This window comes from Vigna umbellata, chromosome 7, assembly GCF_029865625.1.
Source record: "Vigna umbellata cultivar VRB3 chromosome 7, Vumbellata_1.0, whole genome shotgun sequence".
NCBI lineage: Eukaryota > Viridiplantae > Streptophyta > Magnoliopsida > Fabales > Fabaceae > Vigna > Vigna umbellata.
In genome coordinates, this window is record NC_142171.1 from 17,337,237 (window position 1) to 17,357,041 (window position 19,805).

Below are 19,805 nucleotides of genomic sequence, written 5' to 3' on the forward strand. Positions count from 1 at the left end.
GGGGAGACCCCTCATGAGTTGGGGGAGCAACCTGTGCAAGGAATGAGTGAGAGTGTTCAAAAAAGGGTCTGGTAATCGTTTACAGCACCCCTGTAAACGATTACCCGAGAGAAAATGGGAATTTGTACAGAAAGTCCAACACAGGTACTCAGTCAGATGAACAGGGGTCACCATTGGGAAAAAAACTGAGTTTTTGGCACTTCTGCACCTGTCTGAGGCTTGTGCATGTGTTCCAGTGGTGGGAGAGGGTGGATGGTGATGTGATGTGAGTCCAAGGAGGGTGGGGAGACCCCTCATGAGTTGGGGGAGCAACCTGTGCAAGGAATGAGTGAGAGTGTTCAAAAAAGGGTCTGGTAATCGTTTACAACACCCCTGTAAACGATTACCCGAGAGAAAATGGGAATTTGTACAGAAAGTCCAACACAGGTACTCAGTCAGATGAACAGTGGTCACCATTGGGATGTACAGAAATTTCATGGTGTGCTCATATGCATTACATACATTCATTAAAGGAATTTCATGGAAGACCATTTTAACTTTCAAAACCAGAAAAAAGATACAAAATAAGCAGCAAACAAGTTGTATATATCAGTTGATGTTGTTATCGAAATTGTTATGTATAGCTGACAACAACGACATAAATCCAAAATGACCCATTTCGGTATCTTGTGATAGGTGGATAGTGTCCGCTTCAAATTGTTCACGGTGATCACATTCAACAACATTACTTGGTCTTTCGCCCTGAAACAACAAAACTACTAAGTTAAACATAATTGATAGACTAAAAAGTATTTAATAAATATTTTGACCGTAAATAATGACTCACGCATTGTTCGGTGGGTGGTGTTGAAGTGTTTGTCAATGAAGTTGACTTTCTTCTTTTGGTTTTTTTCTCAACAGTGGACTTCAACCTATTTGTGCGTGGACGTCCTTTTCGCTTAACAGTTGCAGGACTGTGTACAAGGACATCAGATGTTCCAACTGGACGAAGTGGTATTGACGTGCATGCACCAGTATCGTATCTTAGTTGGCCTGCATCACTGATGATGTTATTTGTCATGGAAGAATTGAATCCAAATTTTGTACCCAAACAATTAAGTTCTTTTTCCAATTCAGTACTAGCTTCCTCAGACTCACATGCAACTTTAGCAATTTCATAAAAACGTTTGCACAACAGTTTGTATCTTTGCATCCGTGGTTCATTTGTCGAATTACTATACGATGCTGTTATTAGTGTGTGTCTTCTTCGAATGTTTTTGCTCCAGCGCCTCAAAATGTATTGTGAGGGAACCCTGTAAACATCTTCTTGGCCAAATACCAACAGGGAATGGCGACATATAATTCCTCTAAACTCAAACAGGTGGCAAGAGCAAGTGGTTGTCTGTGTGATCGGATCAAATTGAACTTTGTAAAATTTATCCGGTACACGATTACCCTCCCACATTCGTTCCTCTTTTACAGTGTAAGTGTTCCACAAGTCCTCCTTTAAGGTGTCTTTGATGAAACAATTCATCCTTGAACGGAATTCAGTTTGGACCTCCTCAAACTTTGCATGTGTGTATTCCACTTGAAATTGTCTCTCAATTGGTGACTGAGAACCACATGCAATAGTGGTGTTCATGGAGGAGAAGTCGGCTTCTATTTCCTTCTGCGCCTTTACCCTAAGTGCATTGTCGTATTGGACCACAAACTGTTGAAGTGTTGTCGTAGAATTGATAAATCCATCAAAAAAGGCATTCATTCCCTCACTTCTCTGAGTAGTAGACATGCCTGCCCAAAAATCTTTTTTCAAGTAACACGGGACCCATTTATGTCTCTCTTCGTACAAATTACATAGCCATTCATTTTCCTCCAATCCATGTTTGGTAAGTAGTTCCTTCCAACCATTTTCAAATTCTGATGGACAAATACAATCATATATAAGCGCATGTAGTTCGGTTTTGATAACTGGATTATTTCTATACCCGTGCAATTTTTCAGGCAACTTCTTAAGGATGTGCCATAAACACCACCTGTGCCTCGTATGAGGAAACACTTGTTCAATAGCGTTGGCCATTGCTCTGCATTGGTCAGTAATAATACCTTGAGGTGTCTTATTACGCATGCATCTTAGCCAACATTGGAACAACCAGACAAATGAGACAGTGTCTTCCGAAGACAACAATCCACAACCAAGTAAAATCGAGTGTCCATGATGGTTAACTCCAACAAAAGGCGCAAATGGCATGTCGTACTTATTTGTTAAGTAAGTGGTGTCAAAGGAAACAACATCACCAAATTCTTCACATGCAGCACGACTTCTTGCATCAGCCCAAAACACACTACAGATTTTATTCCCTTCATCCAGAGCAATGTCATAGAAGAACTCGTTATTTCTATCTTTCATTGACGAAAAGTGTCGTAGGAGTGCCTGACCATCACCATCCTTACATAAAGATCTTCTGTGTTGGCCAATGTAGTTTCGAGCGTCCCGCTCCACAAAGTCCATGTTTTCATATCCCCCCGCATCGTTCACAATGCTAAGGAAACTCTTATTTAACCTAACTCCAGCATCGTGGTTGACCTGCAACGTGTGTTTTGCATGCATGCTTAACTTTCTATTGGCTGCAAATAGTTTGGAGTTATTTGGACAAAGATCATGGTTGTGGTCCAGAACAACGGTCCTTATAAACCACTTGTCCTCCTTCTTTGCAATGGTTATCCCAGCACCACATTGGTTAATTTGACTTGGAAGTGTTTTTACCACTGGTTTGACCGAAGACACATATTTTCCCTCCCTTGAACAAACTATTCTGAGGTAGTAGACGTTGTTGTCTTTATCTTTTTTAGAAGTTCTAGTCCGCACGCCAAACCCACGTCTAATGGCGTAGTTTGTGTAAAAAGTTTTTGCTTCAACCATTGAGTCAAAACACATATGCACTGTTGGGTCAATCTCCATTAAACTTTCATTGGGCTCATCAACATTGTCATTATAGTCATTCCCTTGATCCCCATCCATTGTGTGCGTTGACATTAAATCCACCTTTAGAGATAAAGCAAATTATATTCACTAATCACAGTTACCCCTATGACCACTGGGAACTACAAAAAAAATGAAAATAAAATCTTTCCGAAGAACTTATTACAACGTACCCTGGTGAAATATGGTGTGCCCTTTAATGAAGCTCAGTGGTCCTAACCAACCTCATCTTCTACATTTAAGTCCACCATAAATGATCCTTATGTGCTTCTCACCAACCCTCCGAACTTCGTTTTGGCCCTTCTCTTTAATGAACACCCGTTCAAGTTGTCTGGAAGTGCTTGGTCAATGGAAATAAGTGTGAACGTTGGATTGTAAAGTTGGTTGTTGACGCAGCTGTGTATTCCCGCCAAAGGTCATATTTTTGCCTTGTCATACACGTCTTTGGTTATCCTGTGAAAGCATGCATTGATGGTTGTCAGCAAAAAGTTTCTCTCTCCTAACCCGCAATCAATGCTTTTCACTTTTAAAGGCTACCCATCAAATCAGACTATCTCCCCACAATTAATGTAACTTCATTTGAATAAGTTAACTTAATGGAAATAGATATAATATTAATATTTTTTTCGTTACATTGATTTCATATAATTTCATCGTTCACGTACTTGTATTTCAAATTCGGGGAGAAACCAATTCTGTTGGCTTGAATCAGGTGACAGTAACCCGTTTACCATTGTTTACTTGTGAGTGACTTCTTTAATCATCCCACTGATGTATCGTCCTTAACCTACAATTTTTATGTGGACAGGAAATTTCTGCATAATCATGGATGCATGGGAAGACCTTGTTTATGATGATGATGTCCTTGAATCGTTTTTGAAAAAATGCGATGCTTCCGCAACGCTTATTCCTGGTCCTGCAGGTAACATCCAAGCAGCTTTCATGAATAGAACGGGAACAGAACAACCGAAATCCACACAAGAATTTGCTCGTGATGTTGCTGACGCAACCTATGAACGAGATTTCAACTCCAATGCTTGGAAATGGGCACAGATGTTTATTGAACACCACGGTACACTCAATCTCATACACGCTTCCAACAACATTATTACCTTTAATACTTGTAATTTGATTTAATATTTTGTTATCATAGGTCTCGTAAAGGATGGAAAATTCGAGAACGTTAACTCCCTCCAAGAGGCAAAATCAGCTGAGGTCCTTCCATTGGTGGTTTGCATATTGAAAGAGTGCAAGCCCAATGGGTTGGGAGATATGCAGTTGACTCTTAAGGACCCAACTGCCACGATGAAGGCTTCCTTGCACAAGAAAGCTCTTGAAGATCCTGAAATTGCAGAAAATATCGCAGTTGGTTCCGTTATCATACTCAATCTTGTAAGCCATCAAATTTGTACTTAACTACCATAATTATTTTATTGGTCTTTAAGTGTTCTTCTTCTTACAAATTCCGTTTGTACATTTAGGTCCACCCCTTCACTGCATTTAGGCAAAACCACTACCTCAATATTACGCATCGCTCTATAGTCAAGGTATTTCCAGCTGAAGTTTGTCCTCCTACAGACCTTGTCAAGGAGACACCAAAACCTGTCATTCGACTTCCTATGTGGGCAGAGAAGGAACTCAATGTGGATGACCTCCTCCGCAAATTTGTCCGTCCAACTGACCAACCATCAATGTCCAATCAAGCAGACAACCAATAGTGGGTTTAGGATAACTGTAATTTTATATGAACACCATTATAAGTATTTCATGGATAACTGTAATATTTGAAACGTACAATGTATGATTTTGTTCTGTATGTTGTGTAACTGAATCTCTATTAATGGTGTGTTATAATGAATTTATTTATGTCATACAAAATGGTGCCTAAAAGTCAATTTTGTTACCAATGGTGACCCCTGTTCATCTGACTGAGTACCTGTGTTGGACTTTTTGTACATATTCCAAATTTCTCTCGGGTAATCGTTTACAGGGGTGCTGTAAACGATTACCAGACTCTTTTTTGAACACTCTCACTCATTCCTTGCACAGGTTGCTCCTCCAACTCATGAGGGGTCACCCCACAGTCCTTGGCCTCACATCACATCACCATCCACCCTCTCCCACCACTGGAACACCTGCACATGCCTCAGACAGTTGCAGATTACCATAAAAGTAAAATTTGTTACCAATGGTGACCCCTGTTCACCTGACCGAGTACCTGTGTTGGACTTTTTGTACATATTCCCAATTTCTGTCGAGTAATCGTTTACAGGGGTGCTGTAAACGATTACCAGACTCTTTTTTGAACACTCTCACTCATTCCTTGCACAGGTTGCTCCTCCAACTCATGAGGGGTCACCCCACAGTCCTTGGCCTCACATCACATCACCATCCACCCTCTCCCACCACTGGAACACCTGCACATGCCTCAGACAGGTGCAGATTAGCATAAAAGTCAGCTTTTTTCCCAATGGTGACCCCTGCTCACCTGACTGAGTACCTGTGTTGGACTTTCTGTACAAATTCCCAATTTCTCTCGGGTAATCGTTTACAGGGGTGCTGTAAACGATTACCAGACTCTTTTTTGAACACTCTCACTCATTCCTTGCACAGGTTGCTCCCCCAACTCATGAGGGGTCTCCCCACCCTCCTTGGACTCACATCACATAACCATCCACCCTCTCCCACCACTCGAACACATGCACAAGCCTCAGACAGGTGCAGAAGTGCCAAAAACTCAGTTTTTTTCCCAATGGTGACCCCTGTTCATCTGACTGAGTACCTGTGTTGGACTTTCTGTACAAATTCCCATTTTTTCTCGGGTAATCGTTTACAGGGGTGCTGTAAACGATTTCCAGACCCTTTTTTGAACACTCTCACTCATTCCTTGCACAGCTTCCTCCTCCAACTCATGAGGGGTCACCCCACACTCCTTGGACTCACATCACATCACCATCCACCCTCTCCCACCACTGGAACACATGCACAAGCCTCAGACAGGTGCAGAAGTGTCTAAAACTCAGTTTTTTTCCCAATGGTGACCCCTGTTCATCTGACTGAGTACCTGTGTTGGACTTTCTGTACAAATTCCTATTTTCTCTCGGGTAATCGTTTACAGGGGTGCTGTAAACGATTACCAGAGTCTTTTTTCAGCACTCTCACTCATTCCTTGCACAGCTTCCTCCTCCAACTCAATAGGGGTCACCCCACACTCCTTGGCCTCACATCACATCACCATCCACCCTCTCCCACCACTGGAACACCTGCACAAGCCTCACACAGGTGCTGAAGTGCCTAAAACTAAGTTTTTTTCGCAATGGTGACCCCTGTATATCTGACTGAGTACCTGTGTTGGACTTTCTGTACAAATTGGCATTTTCTCTCGGGTAATCGTTTACAGGGGTGCTGTAAACGATTACCAGACCCTTTTTTGAACACCCTCACTCATTCCTTGCACAGCTTCCTCCCCCAACTCATGAGGGGTCACCCCACACTCCTTGGACTCACATCACATCACCATCCACCCTCTCCCACCACTGGAACACATGCACAAGCCTCAGACAGGTGCAGAAGTGTCTAAAACTCAGTTTTTTTCCCAATGGTGACCCCTGTTCATCTGACTGAGTACCTGTGTTGGACTTTCTGTAAAAATTCCCAGTTTCTCTCGGGTAATCGTTTACAGGGGTGCTGTAAATGATTACCAGAGTCTTTTTTCAGCACTCTCACTCATTCCTTGCACAGCTTCCTCCTCCAACTCATGAGGGATCACCCCACACTCCTTGGCCTCACATGACATCACCATCCACCCTCTCCCACCACTAGAACACCTGCACCAGCCTCAGACAGGTGCAGAAGTGCCAAAAACTCAGTTTTTTTCCCAATGGTGACCCCTGTTCATCTGACTGAGTACCTGTGTTGGACTTTCTGTACAAATTCCCATTTTCTCTCGGGTAATCGTTTACAGGGGTGCTGTAAACGATTACCAGACCCTTTTTTGAACACTCTCACTCATTCCTTGCACAGGTTGCTCCCCCAACTCATGAGGGGTCTCCCCACCCTCTTTGGACTCACATCACATCACCATCCACCCTCTCCCACCACTGGAAGACATGCACAAGCCTCAGACAGGTGCAGAAGTGCCAAAAACTCAGTTTTTTTCCCAATGGTGACCCCTGTTCATCTGACTGAGTACCTGTGTTGGACTTTCTGTACAAATTCCCATTTTCTCTCGGGTAATCGTTTACAAGGGTGCTGTAAACGATTACCAGACCCTTTTTTGAACACTCTCACTCATTCCTTGCACAGCTTCCTCCTCCAACTCATGAGGGGTCACCCCACACTCCTTGGACTCACATCACATCACCATCCACCCTCTCCCACCACTGGAACACATGCACAAGCCTCAGACAGGTGCAGAAGTGCCTAAAACTCAGTTTTTTTCCCAATGGTGACCCCTGTTCATCTGACTGAGTACCTGTGTTGGACTTTCTGTACAAATTCCCATTTTCTCTCGGGTAATCGTTTACAGGGGTGCTGTAAACGATTACCAGACCCTTTTTTCAACACTCTCACTCATTCCTTGCACATGTTCCTCCCCCAACTCATCACGGGTCACTCCACGCTTTGATAGCTGACGGCTTGAGCTAAATCCGGAAACGACGAGAAATCTGGATTCGATCGAGATGAAAATCCGAGAAACAGCGGAAGAACCAAATTTACTCGAGAACCCTAGGATTTGGAGTCGAAGATGAACAGCCATGAACAAACCATAGATTCGAGGTTTGTTCGGTTGAAAACTTAGGGTTTGAAGCGGAAGCAGATTGGAAGGATGGAGAAGAAGATCTGACCGATGGAACTGAAGGAAATCTGAGAAATAACCTAGAGGCGGAAGAAAACCTAGGCTCCTGATGATGTTCGGTGAAGGTTCAGCGATGATGAGGATGAGGTTGTGGTTGAAGAGCTTTCGAGAGAGAAAACTTAGGTGCGGACGCGAACTGAGGATATGGAATCGATGCTGATGGTATCTCGTGATGAAAAAGGTACGCGTGGCAGTAGACCTGATGAAAGCCACGAGGAAGCTAGCAATTGGTGAAACTGGCGTGATATGATGCTACGGAGGAGAGAGATTCGGATAATGGAAAATGAGAGAATGATAACGTGAGATGGAAGGTGGCTAGAGGAGATCCTTTGGGATTCTCTACCCTTGACTTTCAAGGGAATTAAATTCTGGAGTTCTCTCTACAGAAAGTTTAATTCATTATTCTCAAAAGTACCTTACAAGAGGTGGTGGCATGTCTATATATAGGACTAAAAGTCCCTCCTATCTAGCACATGCCTAACACCTTTTACACATGTTTTTAATAAAAGTAAAAGAAATACTATACTAAACTAATTGGCCTTGGGCCTCGTGTATCATCCCCTCCCCCTTGGAAAGGATTTGTCCTCAAATCTGATGGTGCTTTTGAAGACTTATTTTTGTTAGCTTCATAAGGGTTCCTCCTGGGTCAAATATCCATCTGCAATAAGCATCAAACATATCTCTAATGAGTTTTCTTTGACCCAATAAAATATATAAAATAATATGTGTAGAAGAAGGGTTCCAAATTTTGAAATTTTTAATTTTATTATAACAAAGAAACCTTTCTTCATTTGAAATTTTATTTGTATCTTGAGTTATTGGTAACCATAAAGGTAACCATAACCCACGTTGGAACTTTGCATGTGTTGAAAGTGATAACATTTTTAAAGATGGAGTGGTCAATTCTTTGAAAGAAAAGTGAAATTTTGAAATTTCAAATATAAATGGAGAAAAGTGATAGGATAGAAAACCTCCCCTTAAGAGTCTAGCTTCTAGGATAGGAGGAGATGTGACCCTTAGTTGCTTTTTCTTTTCTTCCATTTCTATTCTTTCAACTTCTTCCTTTTCTCTTCTTTGTGCTTCTTTTCTCTCTTTCTCTCTTCTTTTCTCTTCTTCGCTTCTTTCTCTTCTTTCTCTTTCTTCTTCGTCCCTTCTTTCTTGCTCTCTTCTTTTCTCTTCTTCTCTTCTCTCTCTTCTCTCTTTTTCTTCCTCTTCTCTTCTATTTCGTTCTTCCTCTTCTCTTCTTTCTTTTTCTCTTTTTAATCTCTCAATTCTATATTTGCTTGTCTCTTCCCATAGCCTCTTAAGTTTTTCTAGAAACTCACTTTCCCTACGAGAGAACCCACTTAAATTTTGAATGAATGACTCACCTTCTCTAATAAGCTCTCTCATAAGTTCTAAGTTTCTTTCAATTTCTCGAGGCACAAACTTTCTTCTCATACAAGCTTTCAATTCATTCCAATCATAAATGGGATATTTTCTACCTATCTTAACATGATATTGCCTATCATCCCACCACTCTCTTGCATGCTTTTTAAAACTAGAAGTGTAAAGATTAAGAATATAAGATTCATCATCTTTAGAATAGAAGGATTCATATTTACTTTTTCTCACCATGAATGAATGCATGTCATTAATTTCCTTTTCCCAAGCTAGGTATGTTAATGCACCAATATCATCACCAAAGAATGGAATATTTTCACTAGCTTTTTTATACAAATCATCTTCAATCCTATCAAATTCATAAGATGAACAAGACTTCCTTCTAGCTTTATCATGTTCTCTTTTGATTCCTTTGTAACTAAGTTGCTTATCAAAATTAAAATTCCTAGAAGACCTATATGGATAACAAGACATCTTTGTTTCTAAAAGTTTTCTAGTGTAAAAGATATACAAGATTCACACTTAGACAAGTCCCAGGTAAGAGAGGTGAGTCATGAAGACTGCTTAAGTACCAAGTCTTACCTTGCCAGAAATGTCTTAGGTTACTACTAGTTACCCTTTAAACTAAAATCACTTTTAAAATCAAAGGACACAACTCACAAACAATCACAACAATTAAACACTAATAAATGAGACTTTGCGGACTCTAATGTGACAAGGCTTAGAGTTTAATCCCTTTTAGCCTAAAATCACCCTAAACGTAAGACACTAAAAATTAAACACAAACAAGAAAAGTTTTGCCAAGAGTTGAAAGAGCACCAAGGACTCTTCCAAGACACTTGGACTTTGAATGGCCTTTTACACTGATATTAAAAGAAAGCTAACACAAAAACCTATTACACATAAAATGAAGAAAACAATTTACAAAAGATTCAAACAGCTGTCACGTCTGGTCTGGTTCAGCTACAATCCACTTTTGGATGCCAGTCCTTGTGCCAAAAATACGTACACTCCTATTGCTTCAATTTCTTGTTGCGGGATAACTTGGGCAATCTAGCTTCTGGTCAATCCTATAATCACAAATGCACAAAAACTGTTGTGAGTATTCACTTGGTTAAAACAGATTGTAAAAGAAGATATAGGGCAGTAAGAACTTCCCTTTCTCTTGGCTGCACAAGCTTTCCAAGCTTTCCACTCAGAATTATGCTGCTGTTCAATTAAACTCACTTTAGTTCAAAGCTTCCACATGAAGTGCTTAAACTAAACTCTCAAACTGTTCCAAGTATTCTGCACAGTTAAATTTCAACCAAAATCAGCAGGATATTCATTCAATATTATCACTTACATCACTTACAAGCTAAAACAGAATAGCAATTCACAACAAAGGTAAGTTAGACAACTTCCCTATTTGAATGGTTGTTTCTAGCCTGTTTCAAGATCCACACTGAAGTGTTCCTGCTACTGTTTCTTCAATAATATTCTGCTCAACTAATGATTCATTCACATCAGCTCTGCAGACCTAAATCTCAACAGAATCCAGCAACAGAATCCAGCACAGTGAATTAAATCAGATTGGATGTAATTCAATGCAGAAAATAACCACCTAATTAATTCAACCACCAAGTCAGAACTGGAATTTAGGTGCTTTAATCACTTGTGAAAACTGGTTGATACATTGGTAATTAAAACAGATTGATACACAACTGATTATGACTAGAGCAGCCTTTTCAACAATTCAATGAATTACACTGGACAGAAACAATGGACCAAACCAGTCAAGAATAATGTCCTAAACTAATTCAGAAATCAGTGGACCATGCTAATCAAATCAATGGACAGAGTATTGTGAGGCAAATCAGAAATTGGCAGTTTTAAAACAGTGTTCTTGCAATTCCAGAAATGATCATAAAACAATCAGCACATTATTTGCAATTCCTATGCATCTACCAAGTCCCATAGGTCTTTATTAAATCAGAAGCAACATTCAACATGCCCAATTAAACCATAAAATCAACAATTCACTTTCAAAACAGTGAGTATATCAATGAATTCAGCAAGCAATGTTTGAAACTAAAATGAGTGCAATGACAGTTTAACATTCACAAGCACAAATAGCATCACCAGGCAATAAGTAATCAACTGAAAATAACAGTGATTGCAGTTGAAATAAAGCACAGCTGATCCAATGTAATTACTCCAATTTCTTTTCCTGCACAATAAACACAGTCAACAAATGGTTAATTGAAACTGAACTCTCATGCAAATGCCAACGAATTTAGGCTAAATTAGCCTTACAAAGCTCACAGCACTGAGGTTTCTCTTTAAAAATTTAAAACACTCAAATGAAAAGTTTAAAAGAAAAATTTTCAGTCTAGGCCAGAGAATCCTGTGGATCACTACCACCTAATATGCTACCATTCACACTTACCTTCTTTCAAATCCCAAAAACCAGAATGGAATCAGATTTCTCAATCAGGAAAATGGCTAAGATAAACAAGGTAATGGAATGACAAAAACAGCAGAGCAACTGACTTGAGATCAGATTAATAAAGCAAATAAAAGATCCAATTATGATTCAGCAGAACATGATTAACATGTGAGAGACAAAACTAGATAACCAACAAATGACAAGCAAGAAACAAAGCTTTTGATCAAAGTGAGCACTCAAATGGAACTTAATGAATAGAGCTAGAACAGATTTTTAAAGCAAGAAAATCAAAACCCACAGCAAGTTGAAACTGAATTCACATGCAGCGTACAGAACTGAATTTTCAAAACTGTTAAATGGAATGCCACAAAGAAACCAGTGTATATGTTTAAATCTGAAATCTGTTTTGAAATTGGTTTCAACTGGATTGTACAGGTCTGAAAAGCTTTTTACATTGAATATATCATATTCATCTTTCTGTATATTTTTTTTTTATCACAGATCCTTGCTATTGCTACAATCCAGTCCTCTTGAAATGATCTAATTCACAAGAAAATTCAGCACTGCAGTTCCAACTTGTACAAAAAATTTGAACTTAAAATTTGGGGTTTCAAAGGTGAAATTGCACAAAGGCTGATATAACTCGAATTAAGCTATTGCATCATGTTTGAAATATCAAAACAACTTGTTTTGCTCTAAAGTTGGATGCAGAAAGTAGTAATTCGAAAATTGAACTTGCAATAGCCAATTATGCAATCAAACAGCTCAACTACACCACCAGTTTTAAGTTTTATGGAGTCAATTGACAAATTATTGATGAAAATGACTTTAAAACAGCAATTTGAAGCTTAAACACGACACAAGGAAGTTAATGCAAGATTTCCAGCATGATCTATATGCCAGAACAGATTTTAAAACAAAAAAACTAGACTCAAACAAGATAATGCAGATCGGTCAACTGCAACTTTGATACTATTGGAGTGTTCACAAGATGCCACCAAGCTATTTGCTTCAGCAATTTATGGCTTAAGTGGTGTGCACCTGATACTAACTCATTCAATCATTTTATCACCAAAATAATATGTATTGGCCATGACAATAAACGCAAATCAAAATACACATCAACAGTACGTTAAATCTGAGATTACGGTCACTTTTGCATGCACCCGAGCTCACAATGAAGGTATCATAGCTCATATGGTGTATAGCCACTGATCATATATTCCAGAATCTCAGAAAAAACTCAACACAGCTTTGAACACAAAATTTATGACATTTTAAGCAATTAAACATGACTGTAAACATGACAGAATATGATTCATCAATGAAAATGACTCAACAAAAATTTGGACCGATTAAGATGATGAAAGACACAACCAAAACAAGGTTAGCATACAAGAAATGACTCAAGCAGAAACCTAATGAACAGATCAAGACCAAAAACACATGAATCAACACAAGACAGAGAAGGAATCATAATGAACAACACGAATATTGAAGAGATTCAACACGAATGAATAAGATCAAGACAGAATCGAAACAACTCGTGAATTTCATAACAACGCAAGAAACTTAAACTCAGATCAGAGACGCGAATCAATGGAGAGATACTTAGCTTTCGAAGCGCGGAGAACCTGAGCTCTGATTACCACTTGATAGCTGACGGCTTGAGCTAAATCCGGAAACGATGAGAAATCTGGATTCGATCGAGATGAAAATCCGAGAAACAGCAGAAGAACCAAATTTACTCAAGAACCCTAGGATTTGGAGTCGAAGATGAACAGCCATGAACAAACCATAGATTCGAGGTTTGTTCGGTTGAAAACTTAGGGTTTGAAGCGGAAGCAGATTTGAAGGATGGAGAAGAAGATCTGACCGATGGAACTGAAGGAAATCTGAGAAATAACCTAGAGGCGGAAGAAAACCTAGGCTCCTGATGATGTTCGGTGAAGGTTCAGCGATGATGAGGATGAGGTTGTGGTTGAAGAGCTTTCGAGAGAGAAAACTTAGGTGCGGACGCGAACTGAGGATATGGAATCGATGCTGATGGTATCTCGTGATGAAAAAGGTACGCGTGGCAGTAGACCTGATGAAAGCCACGAGGAAGCTAGCAATTGGTGAAACTGGCGTGATATGATGCTACGGAGGAGAGAGATTCGGATAATGGAAAATGAGAGAATGATAACGTGAGATGGAAGGTGGCTAGAGGAGATCCTTTGGGATTCTCTACCCTTGACTTTCAAGGGAATTAAATTCTGGAGTTCTCTCTACAGAAAGTTTAATTCATTATTCTCAAAAGTACCTTACAAGAGGTGGTGGCATGTCTATATATAGGACTAAAAGTCCCTCCTATCTAGCACATGCCTAACACCTTTTACACATGTTTTTAATAAAAGTAAAAGAAATACTATACTAAACTAATTGGCCTTGGGCCCCGTGTATCACGCTTCTTGCGTTCACATCAATGGCCAACACCCATCTCCCCACTCAGAAGTTGATCAAATCCTTCCCATTAATTACCATTAATTTTAGTGAAAATGGTCTCGTACTTTTCAAATTTTTATTTTAATGCTGCGTTCATTTTTCAATCCCTAATTTTGTCATTATAACAAACACAAACGCAAAGTAAAAACAATTCATTTCGAAATCCAACCACTAATCTTATTACAAACACATACTGTACATTGTCAAATAACATTAGGTACATATTTGAACAGCTTATACATGTCAAAATTGTCAAATAACATTAGGTACATATTTGAACATCTTATACATGTCAAAATTTGATAATTTCTTAGCAATCCTAGACAATGCCGTATAGCTGTAGGGCTTCCATTCTTCTAATGTTGTCGTTGTCCAGGATCCAGTCACACACATATTTCTTTCTAATCCCAAGCAGCTCCTCCTGAAATCAACATTTTCCACATTAGAAACCAGGACATACAAGAATATTATCAAACACACAGTTCCAACTTACATTTGTATATTCAGGCATGCTTTTCCCGTTGTATTTTTCATCTCCATCCCAGATTTCCATTGCTTTCAATATTATTACTCCACAATCATGTCTGAAATAATATACCGACAACATCAGATTACTTTTGCCCATATACATCACAATATAATCCGGCAGTACAGTTGAAGAAACTTACAAGTTTGGTTGGGATGGGATATTTGCTTGTTTAACTGTCAAAGGACCAATACTACCTTCCGGTGTATTCATCAGGATGCAAAATAACCGTGCCATATTTTCAGCCTACCAGTTAACAAATACAATAAATAGTTAAACAATACAGGGTTATGTCATAATCACATGGTAATCAACAATGAAAGATGTCGAATCTTACAACGGCTGTGTCTATCCTTTTGCGGTCTCTAATCCCCTTCCCCAATGAATCAATCACAAAAATCTCCATTGACCTCAATTTCACTGAATAACACCACCAATGATCATCGTGGACAAATGGCAGAAACAACTACAAAAAATTTAAACAATTTCAGTAACACATTTACAACCAAAAGTCGACAAAATTTGCAAATTCAAGGTTACTCACAAAGTCCGCTGTGAGTAATTCTTCAAGTCCAAAATGATCGGAACGCAAATAACTGTTATAGTTATGAAGCGTGAATACATGGCGATTCTGTGGACGTTTCCTATAATCTGTAAGAATATGGTGCTGTGGACAAATTCAAAATCATCAATAAAAATTCCATCAAAAATCCTTTCTTCAATCATAAATATGATACAATATCAAATTATATTTACCGAGTATAACGGACTAAAATGAATCCTCTTAACAACACCGCACAACCTTCTCTCAAAGTACATAAAGATCGTAGAAGCAAACAACACCACCTAGACAATAAAAAAATTTCACATTACTAACATAGACTAAAACATGAAACACAACCAAATGTGACAATACTAACCATGTTATCAACGTGTTTCATTGGGGCCAAAGTATAAATTGAAGTCGTGCTCAAGCTTTGGCCAATTATTTCGCTTACAACCCTAAACATACAAATATTAGTCAATCACAAACAATACATATTCCTCAACCACAACTACAATTCATACCATATACCTGTGTACGTAAATCTCTCTGATGCTCACTGCTGTATACAATTGGTTTAAATCAACACTAGTGCTTGGATCACCAACAAAACTCCGCAATGGGGGTATAGCCAATGGCACGACCTCCCGTTCTTCTTCATCAGCATCATCATCTATTTCAATAAAATTAATGTTACCAACAGTTTCATCATCCCCTCTTACTTCAGCATGTGCACCTAGGGGGTCATCAACTTCATTTCCATCACCTTCTTCTTCTCCCCCAACTTCAGCATTCTCCTCACCTCCAACTCCATGTCCATCACCTTCTTCTTCTGCCCCAACTTCAGCATTCTCCTCACCTCCAACTCCATGTCCTTCATCAACTCCACCCCCAACCTCTTCATCAGTGCCACATGCATCTTCTTCATGAAAGATTGGAGTTTGATAAATTTCAAATAGCTCCCTAGTCAGAACTCCAATCTTGGCATTCAATGCTCTGATATGTTCGTTATTTTTCCTCAATCTCTCCTCCGCACCTGCTTCCCATGCCCCGTCATCAGAGCTTTCGTCTTCATCATCGTCTTTGTCAACCTTGGATCCTTCACCAAAGGATCCTTCACTCATTCCTCCGTCATCCATGTTGAAAGCTGCACGGATTTTCGGCCTATGACGATCTTCATTTCGTATATACCACTCCATATTTAACTGCACCAATAGCACACAACAAATTCAGACAAAATAGACAATCCATTTTAACACACAAAATAACGAAAAACAAAACACTTACATCTCCGGTCATAAAAATATTTTCAATTTTTTCGATCCTTGATTTAAACGGGAACCATCTCATTATGCGCGGGAAAAACCGGTGCGAAGGATGACCATGCAAAGAAAGTCTCTCAACCGCCCAAGCCTAAAATATCATAAAATTATTTCATCAAACATAATTCACAATGTTCTACACTACATCAAAATAGTGAACTACATATCATATTACCTGCAACACTGCCACATTGCCACTGAGAGTGACTGACTGGGGGATACCTGCTCCCATAATTTTCTTCTTACATTTATTTAAATTCTCTACAATGTGTTTATGTACACCGGTGCACCAATCATATAGACACAAACGATCTAAGTCATCTAACACTCCAAAAGGCATGTTACAAACATGCCTTGATTTCCTAGGGAAATAGAAAACAACCAAACAAACTAATATATATAACCTACACACTACATCGACTTCAATGTTTTTATCATCAACAATGACATTAAACATGTCTGTCAAGTCCTTCAAACTGATGGTTTTTGATTTGAAACTTTCACCAACCAATCCACCAACTACTTCATCAAAGGGAATCTCTAAACCACCTATTTCTAAACCTAAGCTCATCAACACATCAACAACTCTAAAGGGCACCAACTTTTGACTAACTCTAAAACTGTTATCATTTCCAACCCACCTGCTAACCATAACCTTCAATAATTTTAAATTAACCTCCACAGGGTTATTAATATTCAAACACCACATAAATGGTGTCATCCTAATCCGATCCACATGACACTGTCGGAGTAAACGATTCATTTCAATAATTATCGATGAATCCATCGAGATAAGAAGTCGCCACTACAAAAAAAATCATAAAAATTTATTACTAACTACAATCCGTAAGATAATTAAATAATATATAAACAAAAAATTTAATTTTTTTCTTACACTTGCTTTTTTCCCTTCCATTGCAACGACCCTAACAAGACAACATTCCACACTCAGTTATATCATTCAACTTAATGAAAACCAAAAACACAGAGTAAAACACAATGTCAGGGCTCGCCCATTTTTACTTACACCAAAATGTAAGGGTTTCTCTTTCGACGACAGACCCACACAAAGGATGGAAGGGTTGAACGCTGTGGGTAGGGTAAAGATGGAACACACAGCCACAGAGATCCTCCAAGGTTTCAACGCACGTTTTGAAGAAGGAGGAGAGAACGAAACCGAGGATGGAAGCTTCGAAGACGGAAAGAGAACGAAGGCTTCAACGAACGAGAAGAAGGACCACACAGCGAGAGAGAAGACGGACGAGAGAGAAGGCTTGAACGAAGGAGAAGAAGCAAGGCTCGAACGAACGTCTTTCGCACCCTAAACCGCCAACTCCCAAATCTTAAAAATTTAATCTAGAAAACCCAAAATACCCCTCGCCCCGGTTCCCTTTCTCTGGTTTATTTTCAATTCACTGAGCCAATGCACAGCTGCCACGTGGCCGTTGTCAAAACTGTGTCAAACTTTTGTTGTCCAAATAACATTTTCCTACGTAAAAAGTGGCTAAAGGAGAGAGAGAGTTTTGATGAGAAAAGAATATTTTAAGTGGGGTTCACTTGGTGAGAGAAAATATAATTTAATAGCCTTGGGACCCACTTGAAAAGTTGGATGTAGAAGGGAGTGTGTTTAGAGTAAAAAGGGGTGTATTGAAATTAGGTGTTTTCTTTGGTGTTGGGAATTTAGTAAAAGTGGGGTGCACTAGAAATGTTGTTATAGTTTATGGAAGTGTGAAATTAGTAATTTCACGGGGGTGCGATAGTAGGATAAATAATTAAATTAAGTTATTTAATTATTTGTTAGTCAATGAATTTGGTAGACTTTATATATGATGATGATGGTTGTGATGGTGAAGTTGTGAGAGCAAACGTTCTGTCATTTCCTTAGAATTTTTGTCGAACCGATGGTGTTCGTATTGCGATACGATAGTGTGTCGAGTTCTCTGCAGAGACTGAGATTCGAGTGTTACCCTATCATCGTGCGCTAGGACTAGAGAGGGTTGGATGTCTCGCCTAATGACTTCGGCTAGTGTGAGTATAGTGCTCGGTGGGTGTGTCCAACCGAAGATTTTACTCGTAATTCCTTGAGGAGTCAGGGAGATAGGTCTGAAGTTGCGATGGAAGACGGCTCGAATCACCCTGTTTTGCGAAACAGGTTTCGTACGACAAAATTCAAGGAAACAACAAAAGCTTGTGAGAATGATCTGAGTCATTGTTTCGAATACCGTGATGAATTGTAATGTTATGACTATGTTAGTCTGGGTGGTGATGATCTGAGTTATGAGTTGAATATTGTATTGTATTGTAAGGTTGTGACTAGGATCGTCTATGTTATGATGTTTTGATATTGAAATTATATGCTATGTTAGGTTCTTAGTTACTCACTCATCCTTTCCTTTTGTGGTTGTGGTTCCACCTACGATGATCGTACTTGTACATGAGTAGAGGGCATTGCAGATGAGGCAGAGATGGAGTAGCACGACGAGAGTTATGGGAATAACTATGGGGAATTTATCATGTTTTAAAGTAATTCTATGTTTTTGAATAATGAATTTGATAATTGTAAGGTTTGAACCTTATGTTGTAAGACGCTTATACTTTTGAGGTTTTTTTTCCGGGATGTTTTTTAAAAAAAAAAACTGGCGTAAAATTTTTGATTTTGTTATTTTCTAGTGGCACTCCGTAAGGGGTGTTACAGTGTGCACGCTGGAAGAAAAGCAATGGGGGGTGCACATAGAGAGGAGAACATTCGGCTTGGGCTGGAAAAAAGCACCACGTGCGCTGATGGGTGTGCTTTAGGAAGCACATGGGTGATTGATTGATTGGAGAAGATGCACACAGCAACTGCCACGGCCCAAAGCAGAAGCAGTAGCACAAGGTGGGCTGATTCACGTTCAACAAGCCTTCACGTCCAACAAGTGTCACGGCCTGCACGTCCACTTGGAGGCTCATTTTCCTTTTTGGTTTGGAGGACGTTGTGCATCAGAGGCCACGGAGAAGACCTATATCACTTTTTTTCATTGGAAGGAAGGGTGACTTTTACTTTGGTGCAGTCCAGCCGCTACCTTCATTTTGAGTTTTCTTTGAGCATTTTTTTTAATTTGTAGAAATGGGTAGCATGCTGTTATGGGATTTTGGATGAAATTTTAGAAGCACTTTTACTTGTTCCATAGGCTAGACGCACACAACTATTTACTTCTTGGAGATTCACGTTTTCTTTCAATTGGAAAAAAGGCACCTCTATCACGTCCTGGAAGCACGGAGATTAACGTTTTCTTTCTTTAAGATCCACAAGCAATGCATT

The 19,805-nt window shown here is 39.3% G+C and overlaps 2 protein-coding genes across 2 annotated transcripts; both read right to left on the reverse strand.

The window, feature by feature from the left end:
* Positions 1-588: 588 nt before the first annotated feature.
* Positions 589-3,147, reverse strand: LOC148195272 (protein FAR1-RELATED SEQUENCE 5-like). Its single transcript, XM_088094097.1, has 2 exons — positions 827-3,147; positions 589-741 (listed from the first exon to the last, which is right to left on the reverse strand). The coding sequence occupies exons 1-2, from the start codon at positions 3,011-3,013 to the stop codon at positions 589-591; spliced, it is 2,340 nt and encodes a 779-aa protein (XP_087950223.1). The 5' UTR covers positions 3,014-3,147.
* An 11,101-nt stretch (positions 3,148-14,248) lies between these two features.
* LOC148195273 (uncharacterized) lies at positions 14,249-19,089 on the reverse strand. The gene is made up of 12 exons (XM_088094223.1): positions 17,532-19,089; positions 17,400-17,430; positions 16,680-17,309; positions 16,470-16,595; positions 15,714-16,387; positions 15,559-15,640; positions 15,395-15,484; positions 15,183-15,305; positions 14,976-15,104; positions 14,781-14,884; positions 14,606-14,696; positions 14,249-14,533 (listed from the first exon to the last, which is right to left on the reverse strand). Exons 2-12 carry the CDS (start codon positions 17,418-17,420, stop codon positions 14,432-14,434), a joined length of 2,172 nt encoding a protein of 723 aa, XP_087950349.1. The 5' UTR covers positions 17,421-17,430; positions 17,532-19,089; the 3' UTR covers positions 14,249-14,431.
* Between the last annotated feature and the right edge of the window lie 716 nt (positions 19,090-19,805).

Coding starts and splice junctions, on each gene's coding strand:
- LOC148195272 (XM_088094097.1), bottom strand. CDS start 3,013: ATGTCAACGCACACAATGGATGGGGATCAAGGGAATGACTATAATGAC. Junction 742..826: donor CACCACCCACCGAACAATGC/GTGAGTCATTAT, acceptor TTGTTGTTTCAG/GGCGAAAGACCAAGTAATGT.
- LOC148195273 (XM_088094223.1), bottom strand. CDS start 17,420: ATGGAAGGGAAAAAAGCAAGT. Junction 15,306..15,394: donor ATTTTAGTCCGTTATACTCG/GTAAATATAATT, acceptor ATTTGTCCACAG/CACCATATTCTTACAGATTA. Junction 14,885..14,975: donor AAAGGATAGACACAGCCGTT/GTAAGATTCGAC, acceptor GTTAACTGGTAG/GCTGAAAATATGGCACGGTT.